The sequence below is a fragment of the Coregonus clupeaformis genome, unplaced genomic scaffold (assembly GCF_020615455.1).
Source record: "Coregonus clupeaformis isolate EN_2021a unplaced genomic scaffold, ASM2061545v1 scaf1070, whole genome shotgun sequence".
Classification (NCBI taxonomy): domain Eukaryota; kingdom Metazoa; phylum Chordata; class Actinopteri; order Salmoniformes; family Salmonidae; genus Coregonus; species Coregonus clupeaformis.
In genome coordinates, this window is record NW_025534524.1 from 163,815 (window position 1) to 180,182 (window position 16,368).

Consider the following 16,368-nt stretch of genomic DNA (forward strand, 5'->3'; position numbering starts at 1 on the left):
TGCGTCATACCCAAGAAGACTCGAGGCTGTAATCGCTGCCAAAGGTGCTTCAACAAAGTACTGAGTAAAGGGTCAGCATACTTATGTAAATGTGACATTTCAATTGAATTATTTTTATTAATTTGCAAACATTTCTAACTACCTGTTTTTGCTTTGTCATTATGGTGTATTGTGTATAGATTGATGACGGGGAAAAAAACAATTTAATCCATTTTAGAATAATTCTGTAACGTAACAAAATGTGGAAAGAGTCAAGGGGGTCTGAATACTTTCCGAAGGCACTGTATGTCAGTCAGGATGAGGAGACCAGGATGGTGAATAAGGAGCATCTCAGTCTCTCTCCACACAGTCAGGATGCATCCCAAATGGCACCCTATTCCCTATATAGTGCACTACTCTTGACCAGGCCCGAAAGGACTATATAGGGAATAGGGTGCTGTTTGGGACTCAGTCACAGTCAGTCAGTCAGTCCCTCAGGTCCTCAGCAACCAGGGTGGGAGAGAGACGACACCCTCAGCCCCACAGACAGGGAGGGGTTAACAGTCAGTCAACACTGGATCTGTCCTGGTCCTCGCCTGGCTGGAAAGAGGAGGAGGACAGAGAGAAAGGGAGAGATATATATAAATAGAAAGAGAGAGCACCCTGCCCTCAGCTGACAGACACACAGACGTCTTCCCTCCCTGCAGTTCCCCTTCCGGCCAGCTGGGGGGGCTCTCATGTATCTCTGTCTGTCTCTAGGAACTCTCCAGGGCATCCAGAACCTTCATGATCTGCTGTTTGATGGCCTTGGTTGCGTCGCCCGCGTTGGGGATTAGATACCTGCAGAAAGAGAGAGGAGGAGAGGAACAGCACAGAGACTGTTAGACTGACAGACAGCACAGAGACTGTTAAACTGACAGACAGCACAGAGACTGTTAAACTGACAGACAGCACAGAGACTGTTAAACTGATAACACAGAGATTTAACACTGACAGCACAGAGATTGTTAAGACAGACAGACAGCACAGAGACTGTTAAGACTGACAGCACAGAGACTGTTAACACTGACAGCACAGAGACTATTAAACTGACAGCACAGAGACTGTTAAGACTGACAGCACAGAGACTGTTAAGACTGACAGCACAGAGACTGTTAAGACTGACAGCACAGAGACTTCTAGACTGACAGCACAGAGACTTCTAGACTGACAGCACAGAGACTTCTAACTGACAGCACAGAGACTTCTAGACTGACAGCACAGAGACTTCTAGACTGACAGCACAGAGACTTCTAGACTGACAGCACAGAGACTGCTGGACTGACAGCACAGAGACTGATAGACTGACAGCACAGAGACTTCTAGACTGACAGCACAGAGACTGATAGACTGACAGCACAGAGACTGCTGGACTGACAGCACAGAGACTGATAGACTGACAGCACAGAGACTGCTGGACTGACAGCACAGAGACTGATAGACTGACAGCACAGATACTGATAGACTGACAGCACAGAGACTGATAGACTGATAAAGACTGTCAGACTGACAGCACAGAGACTGATAGACTGACAGCACAGAGACTGATAGACTGACAGCACAGAGACTGATAGACTGACAGCACAGAGACTGATAGACTGACAGCACAGAGACTGATAAAGACTGTCAGACTGACAGCACAGAGACTGTTAGAGACTGATAGCACAGAGACTGTTAGCACTGAGACTGTTAGCCTGACAGCACAGAGACTGTTAAAAATGACAGCACAAGAGACTGTTAGCCTGACAGCACAGAGACTGATAGACTGATAAAGACTGTCAGACTGACAGCACAGAGACTGATAGACTGACAGCACAGAGACTGATAGACTGACAGCACAGAGACTGATAGACTGACAGCACAGAGACTGATAGACTGACAGCACAGACTGATAGACTGACAGCACAGAGACTGATAGACTGACAGCACAGAGACTGATAGAATGACAGCACAGAGACTGATAGACTGATAAAGACTGTCAGACTGACAGCACAGAGACTGTTAGAGACTGATAGCACAGAGACTGTTAGCACTGATACTGTTAGCCTGACAGCACAGAGACTATTAAAAATGACAGCACAGAGACTGTTAGCCTGACAGCACGAGAGACTGTTAGACTGATAGCACAAAGATGGTTAGACTGACAGCACAGAGGCCCCATAGACTGTTAGACTGATAGCACAGAGACTGTTAGACTGATAGCGCAGAGACTGTTAGACTGATAGCACAGAGGGACCAGAGACTGATAGACTGATAGCCCAGAGACTGTTAGACTGATAGCCCAGAGACTGTTAGACTGATAGCACAGAGGGACCAGAGACTGTTAGTCTGACAGCACAGAGACTGTTAGTCTGACAGCACAGAGACTGTTAAAGACTGATAGCACAAAGACTGTTAGACTGACAGCACAGAGACTATTAAACTGACAGCACAGAGACTGTTAAGACTGACAGCACAGAGACTGTTAAGACTGACAGCACAGAGACTGTTAAGACTGACAGCACAGAGACTTCTAGACTGACAGCACAGAGACTTCTAGACTGACAGCACAGAGACTTCTAACTGACAGCACAGAGACTTCTAACTGACAGCACAGAGACTTCTAACTGACAGCACAGAGACTTCTAGACTGACAGCACAGAGACTTCTAGACTGACAGCACAGAGACTGCCTGACTGATAGCACAGAGACTGCTGGACGGACAGCACAGAGACAGTCAGACGGACAGCACATAGACTGCTAGACTGACAGCACAAGAGACTGCCAGACTGACAGCACAGAGACTGCTGGACGGACAGCACAGAGACAGTCAGAACGGACAGCACATAGACTGCTAGACTGACAGCACAGAGACTGCTGGACTGACAGCACAGAGACTGATAGACTGACAGCACAGAGACTGATAGACTGACAGCACAGAGACTGATAGACTGATAAAGACTGTCAGACTGACAGCACAGAGACTGATAGACTGACAGCACAGAGACTGATAGACTGACAGCACAGAGACTGATAGACTGACAGCACAGAGACTGATAGACTGACAGCACAGAGACTGATAGACTGACAGCACAGAGACTGATAGACTGATAAAGACTGTCAGACTGACAGCACAGAGACTGCTAGAGACTGATAGCACAGAGACTGTTAGCACTGAGACTGTTAGCCTGACAGCACAGAGACTGTTAAAAATGACAGCACAGAGACTGTTAGCCTGACAGCACAGAGACTGTTAAAAATGACAGCACAGAGACTGTTAGACTGATAGCACAAAGATGGTTAGACTGACAGCACAGAGGCCCCATAGACTGTTAGACTGATAGCACAGAGACTGTTAGACTGATAGCGCAGAGACTGTTAGACTGATAGCACAGAGGGACCAGAGACTGATAGACCTGATAGCCCAGAGACTGTTAGACTGATAGCCCAGAGACTGTTAGACTGATAGCACAGAGGGACCAGAGACTGTTAGTCTGACAGCACAGAGACTGTTAGACTGATAGCGCAGAGACTGTTAGACTGATAGCACAGAGGGACCAGAGACTGATAGACTGATAGCACAGAGACTGTTAGACTGATAGCCCAGAGATGGTTAGATTGACAGCACAGAGGCCCCATAGACTGTTAGCACAGAGACTGTTAGACTGATAGCCCAGAGATGGTTAGACTGATAGCCCAGAGACGGTTAGACTGATAGCACAGAGGGACCAGAGACTATTAGACTGACAGCACAGAGACTGTTAGTCTGACAGCACAGAGACTGTTAAACACTGATAGCACAGATACTGTTAGACTGATAGCCCAGAGATGGTTAGACTGACAGCACAGAGGCCCCATAGACTGTTAGACTGATAGTCCAGAGGGACCAGAGTGTTAGACTGATAGCACAGAGACTGTTAAGACTGATAGCACAGAGACTGTTAGACTGATAGCCCAGAGACTGTTAGACTGATAGCCCAGAGACTGTTAGACTGATAGCACAGAGACTGTTAGACTGATAGCACAGAGACTGTTAGACCGACAGCACAGAGACTGTTAGACTGATAGCCCAGAAACTGTTAGACTGATAGCCCAGAGACTGTTAGACTGATAGCCCAGAGACTGTTAGACTGATAGCCCAGAGACTGTTAGACTGATAGCCCAGAGACTGATAGACTGACAGCACAGAGACTGATAGACTGACAGCACAGAGACTGATAGACTGACAGCACAGAGACTGATAGACTGATAAAGACTGTCAGACTGACAGCACAGAGACTGATAGACTGACAGCACAGAGACTGTTAGACTGATAGCGCAGAGACTGTTAGACTGATAGCACAGAGGGACCAGAGACTGATAGACTGATAGCCCAGAGACTGTTAGACTGATAGCCCAGAGATGGTTAGACTGAGCAGCACAAGAGGCCCCATAGACTGTTAGCACAGAGACTGTTAGACTGATAGCCCAGAGACTGTTAGACTGATAGCCCAGAGACTGTTAGACTGATAGCCCAGAGACTGTTAGACTGATAGCACAGAGGACCAGAGACTGTTAGACTGACAGCACAGAGACTGTTAGACTGATAGCGCAGAGACTGTTAGACTGATAGCACAGAGGACCAGAGACTGATAGACTGATAGCCCGGAGACTGTTAGACTGATAGCCCAGAGATGGTTAGATTGACAGCACAGAGGCCCCATAGACTGTTAGCACAGAGACTGTTAGACTGATAGCCCAGAGATGGTTAGACTGATAGCCCAGAGACGGTTAGACTGATAGTCCAGAGACTGTTAGACTGATAGCCCAGAGACTGTTAGACTGATAGCCCAGAGACTGTTAGACTGATAGCACATAGGGACCAGAGACTGTTAGACTGATAGCACAGAGACTGTTAGACTGATAGCACAGAGACTGTTAGACTGATAGCCCAGAGACTGTTAGACTGATAGCCCAGAGACTGTTAGACTGATAGCCCAGAGACTGTTAGACTGATAGCCCAGAGACTGTTAGACTGATAGCCCAGAGGAAGTTAGACTGATAGCCCAGAGACTGTTAGACTGATAGCCCAGAGACTGTTATACTGATAGCCCAGAGACTGTTAGACTGATAGCACAGAGGGACCAGAGACTGTTAGACTGATAGCACAGAGACTGTTAGACCGACAGCACAGAGACTGTTAGACTGATAGCCCAGAGACTGTTAGACTGATAGCCCAGAGACTGTTAGACTGATAGCCCAGAGACTGTTAGACTGATAGCCCAGAGACTGTTAGACTGATAGCACAGAGGGACCAGAGACTGTTAGACTGATAGCACAGAGACTGTTAGACTGATAGCACAGAGACTGTTAGACTGATAGCACAGAGACTGTTAGACTGATAGCCCAGAGACTGTTAGACTGATAGCACAGAGACTGTTAGACTGATAGCCCAGAGACTGTTAGACTGATAGCACAGAGACTGTTAGACTGATAGCACAGAGACTGTTAGACTGATAGCACAGAGACTGTTAGACTGATAGCACAGAGACTGTTAGACTGATAGCACAGAGACTGTTAGGACTGATAGCACAGAGACTGTTAGACTGATAGCACAGAGGGACCAGAGACTGTTAGACTGATAGCACAGAGACTGTTAGACTGATAGCACAGAGGGACCAGAGACTGTTAGACTGATAGCACAGAGGGACCAGAGACTGTTAGACTGATAGCACAGAGACTGTTAGACTGATAGCACAGAGACTGTTAGACTGATAGCACAGAGACTGTTAGACTGATAGCACAGAGACTGTTAGACTGATAGCACAGAGACTGTTAGACTGATAGCACAGAGACTGTTAGACCGACAGCACAGAGACTGTTAGACTGATAGCACAGAGGGACCAGAGACTGTTAGACTGATAGCCCAGAGACTGTTAGACTGATAGCACAGAGACTGTTAGACTGATAGCACAGAGACTGTTAGACTGATAGCACAGAGACTGTTAGACTGATAGCACAGAGACTGTTAGACTGATAGCACAGAGACTGTTAAGACTGATAGCACAGAGACTGTTAGACTGATAGCACAGAGACTGTTAGACTGATAGCACAGAGACTGTTAGACTGATAGCACAGAGACTGTTAGACTGATAGCACAGAGACTGTTAGACTGATAGCACAGAGGTACCAGAGACTGTTAGACTGATAGCACAGAGGTACCAGAGACTGTTAGACTGATAGCACAGAGGTACCAGAGACTGTTAGACTGATAGCACAGAGGTACCAGAGACTGTTAGACGAGTCCGAGAGAGAGACAGTACCCATACGATCAGTTAGTCAGTACCTCTCCACAGCAGAAATCTCTATTCCAGCAGTGTTGCTGTTGCCGAACTTGAAGGTGATGAGTTCTGGGTGTTTCTTCTTGGAGGTGATCTTGACCACGCTGTTGAGGGCCTGTCTGGACTGGATATAGGCAAAACCCTTCCTGGACGCGATCTCCCTCAGACAGTACATGTGGGTCGCTGTGATCAGCAGGTGACTGGTGAAACAGGAACCATATTACATTAGAAACAGGAACAATGTTGCATGTTAGTTCATCTAATTAATGAAGGTAACCATTAGCGGATCAGGGATAATCTTTCTGGGTTCATGTACTAAAACATACAATAGACAAGACAATATAAATAAGAAACTGGTAATGGCGTCATCAAACTGCTATGGATGAGTTCCTCTCTCTCTCTCTACGTAGAGGGCTGTCTCCTGACCATATCTCACTGACTATGCAGCACTGTTGATGGCCTTACAATCAAATCTAATCTAATGATTTTTTTTACTAAGCCCTTTTTACATCAGCAGTTGTCACAAAGCGCTTTACAGTTAACTGGCCTCACCTAGGGAATATGTGTTTATTGTAACAGGTAACTCACCTGGGGGACATGTCTCTATTGTAACAGGTAACTCACCTGGGGAACATGTCTCTATTGTAACAGGTAACTCACCTGGGGAATATGTGTTTATTGTAACAGGTAACTCACCTGGGGGGACATGTCTCTATTGTAACAGGTAACTCACCTGGGAACATGTCTCTATTGTAACAGGTAACTCACCTGGGGAACATGTCTCTATTGTAACAGGTAACTCACCTGGGGGACATGTCTCTATTGTAACAGGTAACTCACCTGGGGAACATGTCTCTATTGTAACAGGTAACTCACCTGGGGAACATGTCTCTATTGTAACAGGTAACTCACCTGGGGAACATGTCTCTATTGTAACAGGTAACTCACCTGGGGAACATGTCTCTATTGTAACAGGTAACTCACCTGGGGAACATGTCTCTATTGTAACAGGTAACTCACCTGGGGAATATGTGTTTATTGTAACAGGTAACTCACCTGGGGAACATGTCTCTATTGTAACAGGTAACTCACCTGGGGAACATGTCTCTATTGTAACAGGTAACTCACCTGGGGGACATGTCTCTATTGTAACAGGTAACTCACCTGGGGAACATGTCTCTATTGTAACAGGTAACTCACCTGGGGAACATGTGTTTATTGTAACAGGTAACTCACCTGGGGGACATGTCTCTATTGTAACAGGTTACTCACCTGGGGAACATGTCTCTATTGTAACAGGTAACTCACCTGGGGGACATGTCTCTATTGTAACAGGTAACTCACCTGGGAACATGTCTCTATTGTAACAGGTAACTCACCTGGGGAACATGTCTCTATTGTAACAGGTAACTCACCTGGGGGACATGTCTCTATTGTAACAGGTAACTCACCTGGGGGACATGTGTTTATTGTAACAGGTAACTCACCTGGGGAACATGTCTCTATTGTAACAGGTAACTCACCTGGGGGACATGTCTCTATTGTAACAGGTAACTCACCTGGGGGACATGTCTCTATTGTAACAGGTAACTCACCTGGGGAACATGTCTCTATTGTAACAGGTAACTCACCTGGGGAACATGTCTCTATTGTAACAGGTAACTCACCTGGGGAACATGTCTCTATTGTAACAGGTAACTCACCTGGGGAACATGTGTTTATTGTAACAGGTAACTCACCTGGGAACATGTGTTTATTGTAACAGGTAACTCACCTGGGGGACATGTCTCTATTGTAACAGGTAACTCACCTGGGAACATGTCTCTATTGTAACAGGTAACTCACCTGGGGGACATGTCTCTATTGTAACAGGTAACTCACCTGGGGAACATGTCTCTATTGTAACAGGTAACTCACCTGGGGAACATGTCTCTATTGTAACAGGTAACTCACCTGGGGGACATGTCTCTATTGTAACAGGTAACTCACCTGGGGAACATGTCTCTATTGTAACAGGTAACTCACCTGGGGGACATGTCTCTATTGTAACAGGTAACTCACCTGGGGAACATGTCTCTATTGTAACAGGTAACTCACCTGGGGAACATGTCTCTATTGTAACAGGTAACTCACCTGGGGGGACATGTCTCTATTGTAACAGGTAACTCACCTGGGGGACATGTCTCTATTGTAACAGGTAACTCACCTGGGGAACATGTCTCTATTGTAACAGGTAACTCACCTGGGGAACATGTCTCTATTGTAACAGGTAACTCACCTGGGGGACATGTCTCTATTGTAACAGGTAACTCACCTGGGGGACATGTGTTTATTGTAACAGGTAACTCACCTGGGGGAACATGTCTCTATTGTAACAGGTAACTCACCTGGGGGACATGTCTCTATTGTAACAGGTAACTCACCTGGGGGACATGTCTCTATTGTAACAGGTAACTCACCTGGGGAACATGTCTCTATTGTAACAGGTAACTCACCTGGGGAACATGTCTCTATTGTAACAGGTAACTCACCTGGGGAACATGTCTCTATTGTAACAGGTAACTCACCTGGGGAACATGTGTTTATTGTAACAGGTAACTCACCTGGGGAACATGTGTTTATTGTAACAGGTAACTCACCTGGGGGACATGTCTCTATTGTAACAGGTAACTCACCTGGGGAACATGTCTCTATTGTAACAGGTAACTCACCTGGGGGACATGTCTCTATTGTAACAGGTAACTCACCTGGGGAACATGTCTCTATTGTAACAGGTAACTCACCTGGGGAACATGTCTCTATTGTAACAGGTAACTCACCTGGGGGACATGTCTCTATTGTAACAGGTAACTCACCTGGGGAACATGTCTCTATTGTAACAGGTAACTCACCTGGGGGACATGTCTCTATTGTAACAGGTAACTCACCTGGGGAACATGTCTCTATTGTAACAGGTAACTCACCGGGGAACATGTCTCTATTGTAACAGGTAACTCACCTGGGGAACATGTGTTTATTGTAACAGGTAACTCACCTGGGGGACATGTCTCTATTGTAACAGGTAACTCACCTGGGGAACATGTCTCTATTGTAACAGGTAACTCACCTGGGGGACATGTCTCTATTGTAACAGGTAACTCACCTGGGGAACATGTCTCTATTGTAACAGGTAACTCACCTGGGGAACATGTCTCTATTGTAACAGGTAACTCACCTGGGGGACATGTCTCTATTGTAACAGGTAACTCACCTGGGGGACATGTGTTTATTGTAACAGGTAACTCACCTGGGGAACATGTCTCTATTGTAACAGGTAACTCACCTGGGGAACATGTCTCTATTGTAACAGGTAACTCACCTGGGGAACATGTGTTTATTGTAACAGGTAACTCACCTGGGGAACATGTCTCTATTGTAACAGGTAACTCACCTGGGGAACATGTCTCTATTGTAACAGGTAACTCACCTGGGGAACATGTCTCTATTGTAACAGGTAACTCACCTGGGGAACATGTCTCTATTGTAACAGGTAACTCACCTGGGGAACATGTGTTTATTGTAACAGGTAACTCACCTGGGGAACATGTGTTTATTGTAACAGGTAACTCACCTGGGGAACATGTCTCTATTGTAACAGGTAACTCACCTGGGGAACATGTCTCTATTGTAACAGGTAACTCACCTGGGGAACATGTGTCCGGTCTCCTTGACCTCATTACAGGGAACATGGTGCTTCACGTCTGGCTTGTTGATCCACGTCTGGATGTTTACGATCTCCTTCCTGTCATCATCCGACATGGACGAGCTGTCAATCTCATCTGAACAGACAGACAGAGAGAGAGTTACAGCCATAGAGTTAAAACTAGATCAATAGTTAGGTCAACTAGTGCAGGGGTTCCCAATAGTTGTTGCTTTCTGATCCACCAATTGAGTTGTCTGTTGAGTCACGACCCCACATCAGGGTGAGAGGTGACCCCTGCCGTGACCCACAGGTGGGCACCGACCCACAGTTTGGGAACCACTGAACTAGTGGTGAGTAGGGCTGTGGCGGTCATGACATTTCGTCAGCCGGTGACTGTCAAGCAAATAACTGCCGGTCTCACGGTAAATGACCTTTAATTAACATAAAACACATTTAGCATCTCCTGTCTTCCACACATAGCCTACAAGCCACTGATGCAAACCTTTGGAACATCTGCATTTTAAAAAGTCTAATAAATCCATGTAATATAGCCTACACCATCACAATATATCCATTATCGTCATGATATGAAACTAATTTATATTTCAGAAGAACAGAATAGCATACTCTGAGTTGTCCTTATGTTACGTCCTGATCTGGCTATGCCAAATGGCTGTGGGCTACACTAGTTCATTTAGCAGACAAGAATTCCGTGGCATTATTTTATAGTATGAAGAATACAATCGAACAAAGCTGAATAAAATAAAAATGATATATTCTCCAAACGATTTGAGGGAGTGCGCACATGCTGCTGTCATGGAAAATGTTATGTTTGTGCTTTTCTAATAACCAATTTCTGTGTTCATGCAAGTGACTGATTGAACGAATCCTCACTATCAGTATCTGCAATTTGGCAGTACGCCAAGAACCTTGTTTTGAGACTGAAATAATATCTCTGTTTCAAGGTCTCAACTTAGAGAGAAGAAGCCTTGAAGTATTGGTCGGTCACATGCATGCACCAAACGTTATATGATTAATTAATTATGAATGCTGAATAAGCTAAATCATGCCTACAGTTGAAGTTTACATAAACCTTAGCCAAATATATTTACAACTCAGTTTTTCACAATTCCTGACATTTAACACTAGTAAAAATTCCCTGTCTTAGGTCAGTTAGGATCACCACTTTATTTTAAGAATGTGAAATGTCAGAATAATAGTAGAGAGAATGATTTCTTTCAGCTTTTAATTCTTTCATCACATTCCCAGTGTGTCAGAAGTTTACATACACTCAATTAGTATTTGGTAGCATTGCCTTTAAATTGTTTAACTTGGGTCAAACGTTTCGGGTAGCCTTCCACAAGCTTCCCACAATAAGTTGGGTGAATTTTGGCCCATTCCTCCTGACAGAGTTGGTGTAACTGAGTCAGGTTTGTAGGCCTCCTTGCTCGCACACGCTTTTTCAGTTCTGCCCACAAATGTTCTATAGGATTGAGGTCAGGGCTTTGTGATGGCCACTCCAATACCTTGACTTTGTTGTCCTTAAGCCATTTTGCCATAACTTTGGAAGTATGCTTGGGGTCATTGTCCATTTGGAAGACCCATTTGCGAACAAACTTTAACTTCTTGACTGATGTCTTGAGATGTTGCTTCAATATATCCACATAATTTTCCTTCCTCATGATGCCATCTATTTTGTGAAGTGCACCAGTCCCTCCTGCAGCAAAGCACCCCCACAGCATGATGCTGCCATCCCCGTGCTTCACGGTTGGGATGGTGTTCTAGCCTATAGAAAGCTGATGGGATCCTCATCTTTTTAATAGAGGCCATCACTCTGTTTAGTCATGCGATTGCATAGCCTATAGACGTAGCAACATGAGCACGTGGGCTCTCATGAAGTGTTGGATGATATTTTCGAATACATTTGCATTGATGTCAGAGTGATTAGAGGGACAATAGAGTGCTGAGTACCAGGCAGGTAGCAAGTTTGGTAGGCTACTAACAGTGGTGTAAAGTACTTAAGTAAAAAATACTTTAAAGTACTACTTAAGTCGTTTTTTGGGGTACCTGTACTTTACTATTTATATGTTTGACTATTTTCACTTTTACTCCACTACATTCCTAAAGAAAATAATTTACCTTTTACTCCATACATTTTCCCTGAAACCCAAAAAGAACTTGTTACATTTCGAATGCTTAGCAAGACAGGAAAATGGTCCAATTCACGCACTTATCAAGAGAACATCCCTGGTCATCCCTACTGCCTCTGATCTGGCGGAATCCCTAAACACAAATGCTTAGTTTGTAAATTATGTCTGAGTGTTGGAGTGTGCCCCTGGCTATCCGTAAATTAAAAAAACAAGAAAATCGTGCCGTCTGGTTTGCTTAATATAAGGAATTTTAAATGATTTATCATTTTACTTTTGATACTTAAGTATATTTTCGCAATTACATTTACTTTTGATACTTAAGTATATCTAAAACCAAATACTTTTAAACTTTTACTCAAGTAGTATTTTGCTGGGTGACTTTCACTATTACTTGAGTCATTTTCTATTAAGGTATCTTTACTTTTACTCAAGTATGACGATTGGGTACTTTTTCCACCACTGGCTACTAATGACCATCATCAGCATCAGAGCTTGGAGAAGCCTAGTTACCGTGACTAAACGGTCACGTGGAATTTGACTGCCTTCATGACTCGTGACCGCCGGTGTGGCGGTAATACGGTCACCGCAACAGCCCTAGTTGTGAGTCAGGTCTACAGATGGAGAGGAGAACAGGTCTGAAGGAAGGACTGATTGGGGTTCCAGGGTTGTACTAGTATTGTACTAGTTTTGTACTAGTATTGTATTATTGATTGTAGTACTGTAGTATTGTAGTGGTACTTAAGTATTATAGTAGTACTTATTGTAGTAGTAGTGTAGTTTGTATTAATATTGATTGTAGCACTGTAGTACTAATGTAGTAGTATTGATTGTTGTATTACTGTAGTAGTATTGATTGTAGTAGTACTGTAGTAGTATTGATTGTAGTAGTACTGTAGTAGTACTGATTGTAGTAGTGTAGTAGTATTGATTGTAGTAGTACTGTAGTAGTATTGATTGTAGTAGTAGAAGTAGTATTGATTGTAGTACTGTAGTAGTATTGATTGTGGTAGTGTAGTAGTATTGATTGTTGTAGTAGTGTAGTAGTCTTGATTGCTGTAGTAGTGTAGTAGTATTGATTGTAGTAGTGTAGTAGTATTGATTGTAGTAGTGTAGTAGTATTGATTGTTGTAGTACTGTAGTAGTATTGATTGTAGTAGTATAAGTAGTATTGCTTGTAGTAGTGTAGTAGTATTGATTGTAGTAGTGTAGTAGTATTGATTGTAGTAGTGTAGTAGTATTGATTGTTGTAGTACTGTAGTAGTATTGATTGTTGTAGTACTGTAATATTATTGATTGTTGTAGTACTGTAATAGTATTGATTGTTGTAGTACTGTAGTAGTATTGATTGTTGTAGTACTGTAATATTATTGATTGTTGTAGTACTGTAATAGTATTGATTGTTGTAGTACTGTAGTAGTATTGATTGTTGTAGTACTGTAGTAGTATTGATTGTAGTAGTACTGTAGTAGTATTGATTGTAGTAGTATTGTAGTAGTATTGATTGTAGTAGTACTGTAGTAGTATTGATTGTAGTAGTGTAGTAATATTGATTGTAGCACTGTAGTACTAATGTAGTAGTATTGATTGTTGTAGTACTGTAGTAGTATTGATTGTAGTATTACTGTAGTAGTATTGATTGTAGTAGTAGAAGTAGTATTGATTGTTGTAGTACTGTAGTAGTATTGATTGTTGTAGTACTGTAGTAGTATTGATTGTAGTAGTACTGTAGTAGTATTGATTATAGTAGTACTGTAGTAGTATTGAGTGTAGCACTGTAGTACTAATGTAGTAGTAGTGATTGTAGTAGTGTAGTAGTATTGATTGTTGTAGTACTGTAGTAGTATTGATTGTAGTAGTAGAAGTAGTATTGATTGTAGTAGTATTGATTGTTGTAGTGTAGTAGTATTGATTGTTGTAGTACTGTAGTAGTATTGATTGTAGTAGTGTAGTAGTATTGATTGTAGTAGTGTAGTAGTATTGATTGTAGTACTGTAATAGTATTGATTGTAGTAGTACTGTAGATGTATTTAATTAATTATTAATATGCCATTTAGCAGACGCTTTTATCCAAAGCGACTTACAGTCATGCTTGCATAAATTTTTGTGTATGGGTGGTCCCGGGGATCGAACCCACTACCTTGGCGTTACAAGCGCCGTGCTCTACCAGCTGAGCTACAGAGGACCACAATTTCACAGTAGTTACCTGTATCATACTCTTCCTCATCACCGATGCTGAACACTGGCTTCACTCCTCTGTAAGGTTTTCCAACCCGGTCACTACTGCTCACATGTCTGTTATATAGAAGAGACAAACAAGTCAGACAGGGTTGTTCTTCATTCCTGCCACCCAACATGACACACGCACAGCCACACGCACAGCCACACGCACAGCCCATCTGGGATTAGTCAGGCAGCTATGCAATGTTACTGTTAGAGGAAGAAGAAATCAGTTAAAGCAGTGGTTCTACAATTACAGCATATTATTAGTGGTGATATCTATATAGATATATATCCAGGGAAACAGTGAACCATAGACCTGGTTATCACCTTGGAGAACAGTGAACCATAGACCTGGTTATCACCTTGGAGAACAGTGAAATAGTATAACATACTAAAAGTGAATGTCCACGCAAACAGTGGCGAGGCAAAGATCCAAGATCCACTATAGACTACTCATATAGTTAGACTAGAAAGAGCGACAGTGACCTAAAGACAGTGACTACAGATAGTGACCTAAAGACAGTGACCTACAGACAGTGACCTACAGACAGTGACCTAAAGACAGTGACCTACAGATAGTAACTACATATCAGAGCGAGTAGCTCCAGTGTTGACACATGGATAAGAGCTGTAGGTAATACGTGGAAGCATAGAGATACAGTGATCAGAGAGCAGTACTTCATCACGGAGCCAGCGTGTGGACTGGAGACATGGTGTGGGGATAGGAGCAGTGTGATAGGGGACATGGTGTGAGGATAGGAGCAGTGTGATAGGGGACATGGTGTGGGTAAGGATAGGAGCAGTGTGATAGGGGACATGGTGTGAGGATAGGAGCAGTGTGATAGGGGACATGGTGTGGGTAAGGATAGGAGCAGTGTGATAGGGGACATGGTGTGGGTAAGGATAGGAGCAGTGTGATAGGGGACATGGTGTGAGGATAGGAGCAGTGTGATAGGGGACATGTTGTGGGAAAAGGATAGGAGTAGTGATAGGGGACATGGTGTGAGGATAGGAGCAGTGTGATAGGGGACATGGTGTGGGTAAGGATAGGAGCAGTGTGATAGGGGACATGGTGTGAGGATAGGAGCAGTGTGATAGGGGGACATGGTGTGAGGGATAGGAGCAGTGTGATAGGTGACATGGGATGAGGATAGGAGCAGTGTGATAGGGACATGGTAGGATAGGAGCAGTGTGATAGGGACATAGTGTGAGGATAGGAGCAGTGTGATAGGGACATGGTGTGAGTAGATAGGAGGAAAGTGTGATAGGGGGACATGGAATTGTGAGGATAGGAGCAGTGTGATAGGGGGACATGGTGTAGGGAAAGGATAGGAGCAGTGTGATAGGGGACATAGGAGGGATAGGAGCAGTGTGATAGGGACATGGTGTGAGGATAGGAGCAGTGTGATAGGGACATGGTGTGGGTGGATAGGAGCAGTGTGATAGGGGGGACATGGTGTGGAGTAAGGGATAGGACAGTGTGATAGGGGACATGGTGTGAGGATAGGAGCAGTGTGATAGGGGGACATGGTGTGAGGATAGGAGCAGGTGTGATAGGGGACATGGTGTGGAGGATAGGAGCAGTGTTGATAGGGACATGGTGTGAGGATAGGAGCAGTGTGATAGGGGACATGGTGTGAGGATAGGAGCAGTGTGATAGGGGACATGGTGTGGGAGGATAGAGAGCAGTGTGATAGGGACATGGTGTGAGGATAGGAGCAGTGATAGGGACATGGTGGCAGGATAGGAGCAGTGTGATAGGGGACATGTGTGTGAAAGGATAGGAGCAGTGTGATAGGGGACATGGTGTGAGGATAGGAGCAGTGTGATAGGGGACATGGTGTGGAGGATAGGAGCAGTGTGATAGGGGACATGGTGTGAGGATAGGAGCAGTGTGATAGGGACATGGTGAGGATAGGAGCAGTATAGGGGACATGGTGTGAGGATAGGAGCAGTGTGATAGGGGACATGGTGTGAGGATAGGAGCAGGTGATAGGGG

At 44.1% G+C, this 16,368-nt stretch overlaps 1 protein-coding gene across 1 annotated transcript; it reads right to left on the minus strand.

Moving 5' to 3' along the window:
* Positions 1–262: 262 nt before the first annotated feature.
* On the minus strand, positions 263–15,165 carry LOC123486217 (TBC1 domain family member 23-like). The gene is made up of 4 exons (XM_045217475.1): positions 14,353–15,165; positions 10,000–10,135; positions 6,323–6,517; positions 263–819 (listed from the first exon to the last, which is right to left on the minus strand). The coding sequence occupies exons 1-4, from the start codon at positions 14,543–14,545 to the stop codon at positions 735–737; spliced, it is 609 nt and encodes a 202-aa protein (XP_045073410.1). The 5' UTR covers positions 14,546–15,165; the 3' UTR covers positions 263–734.
* Positions 15,166–16,368: the final 1,203 nt, after the last annotated feature.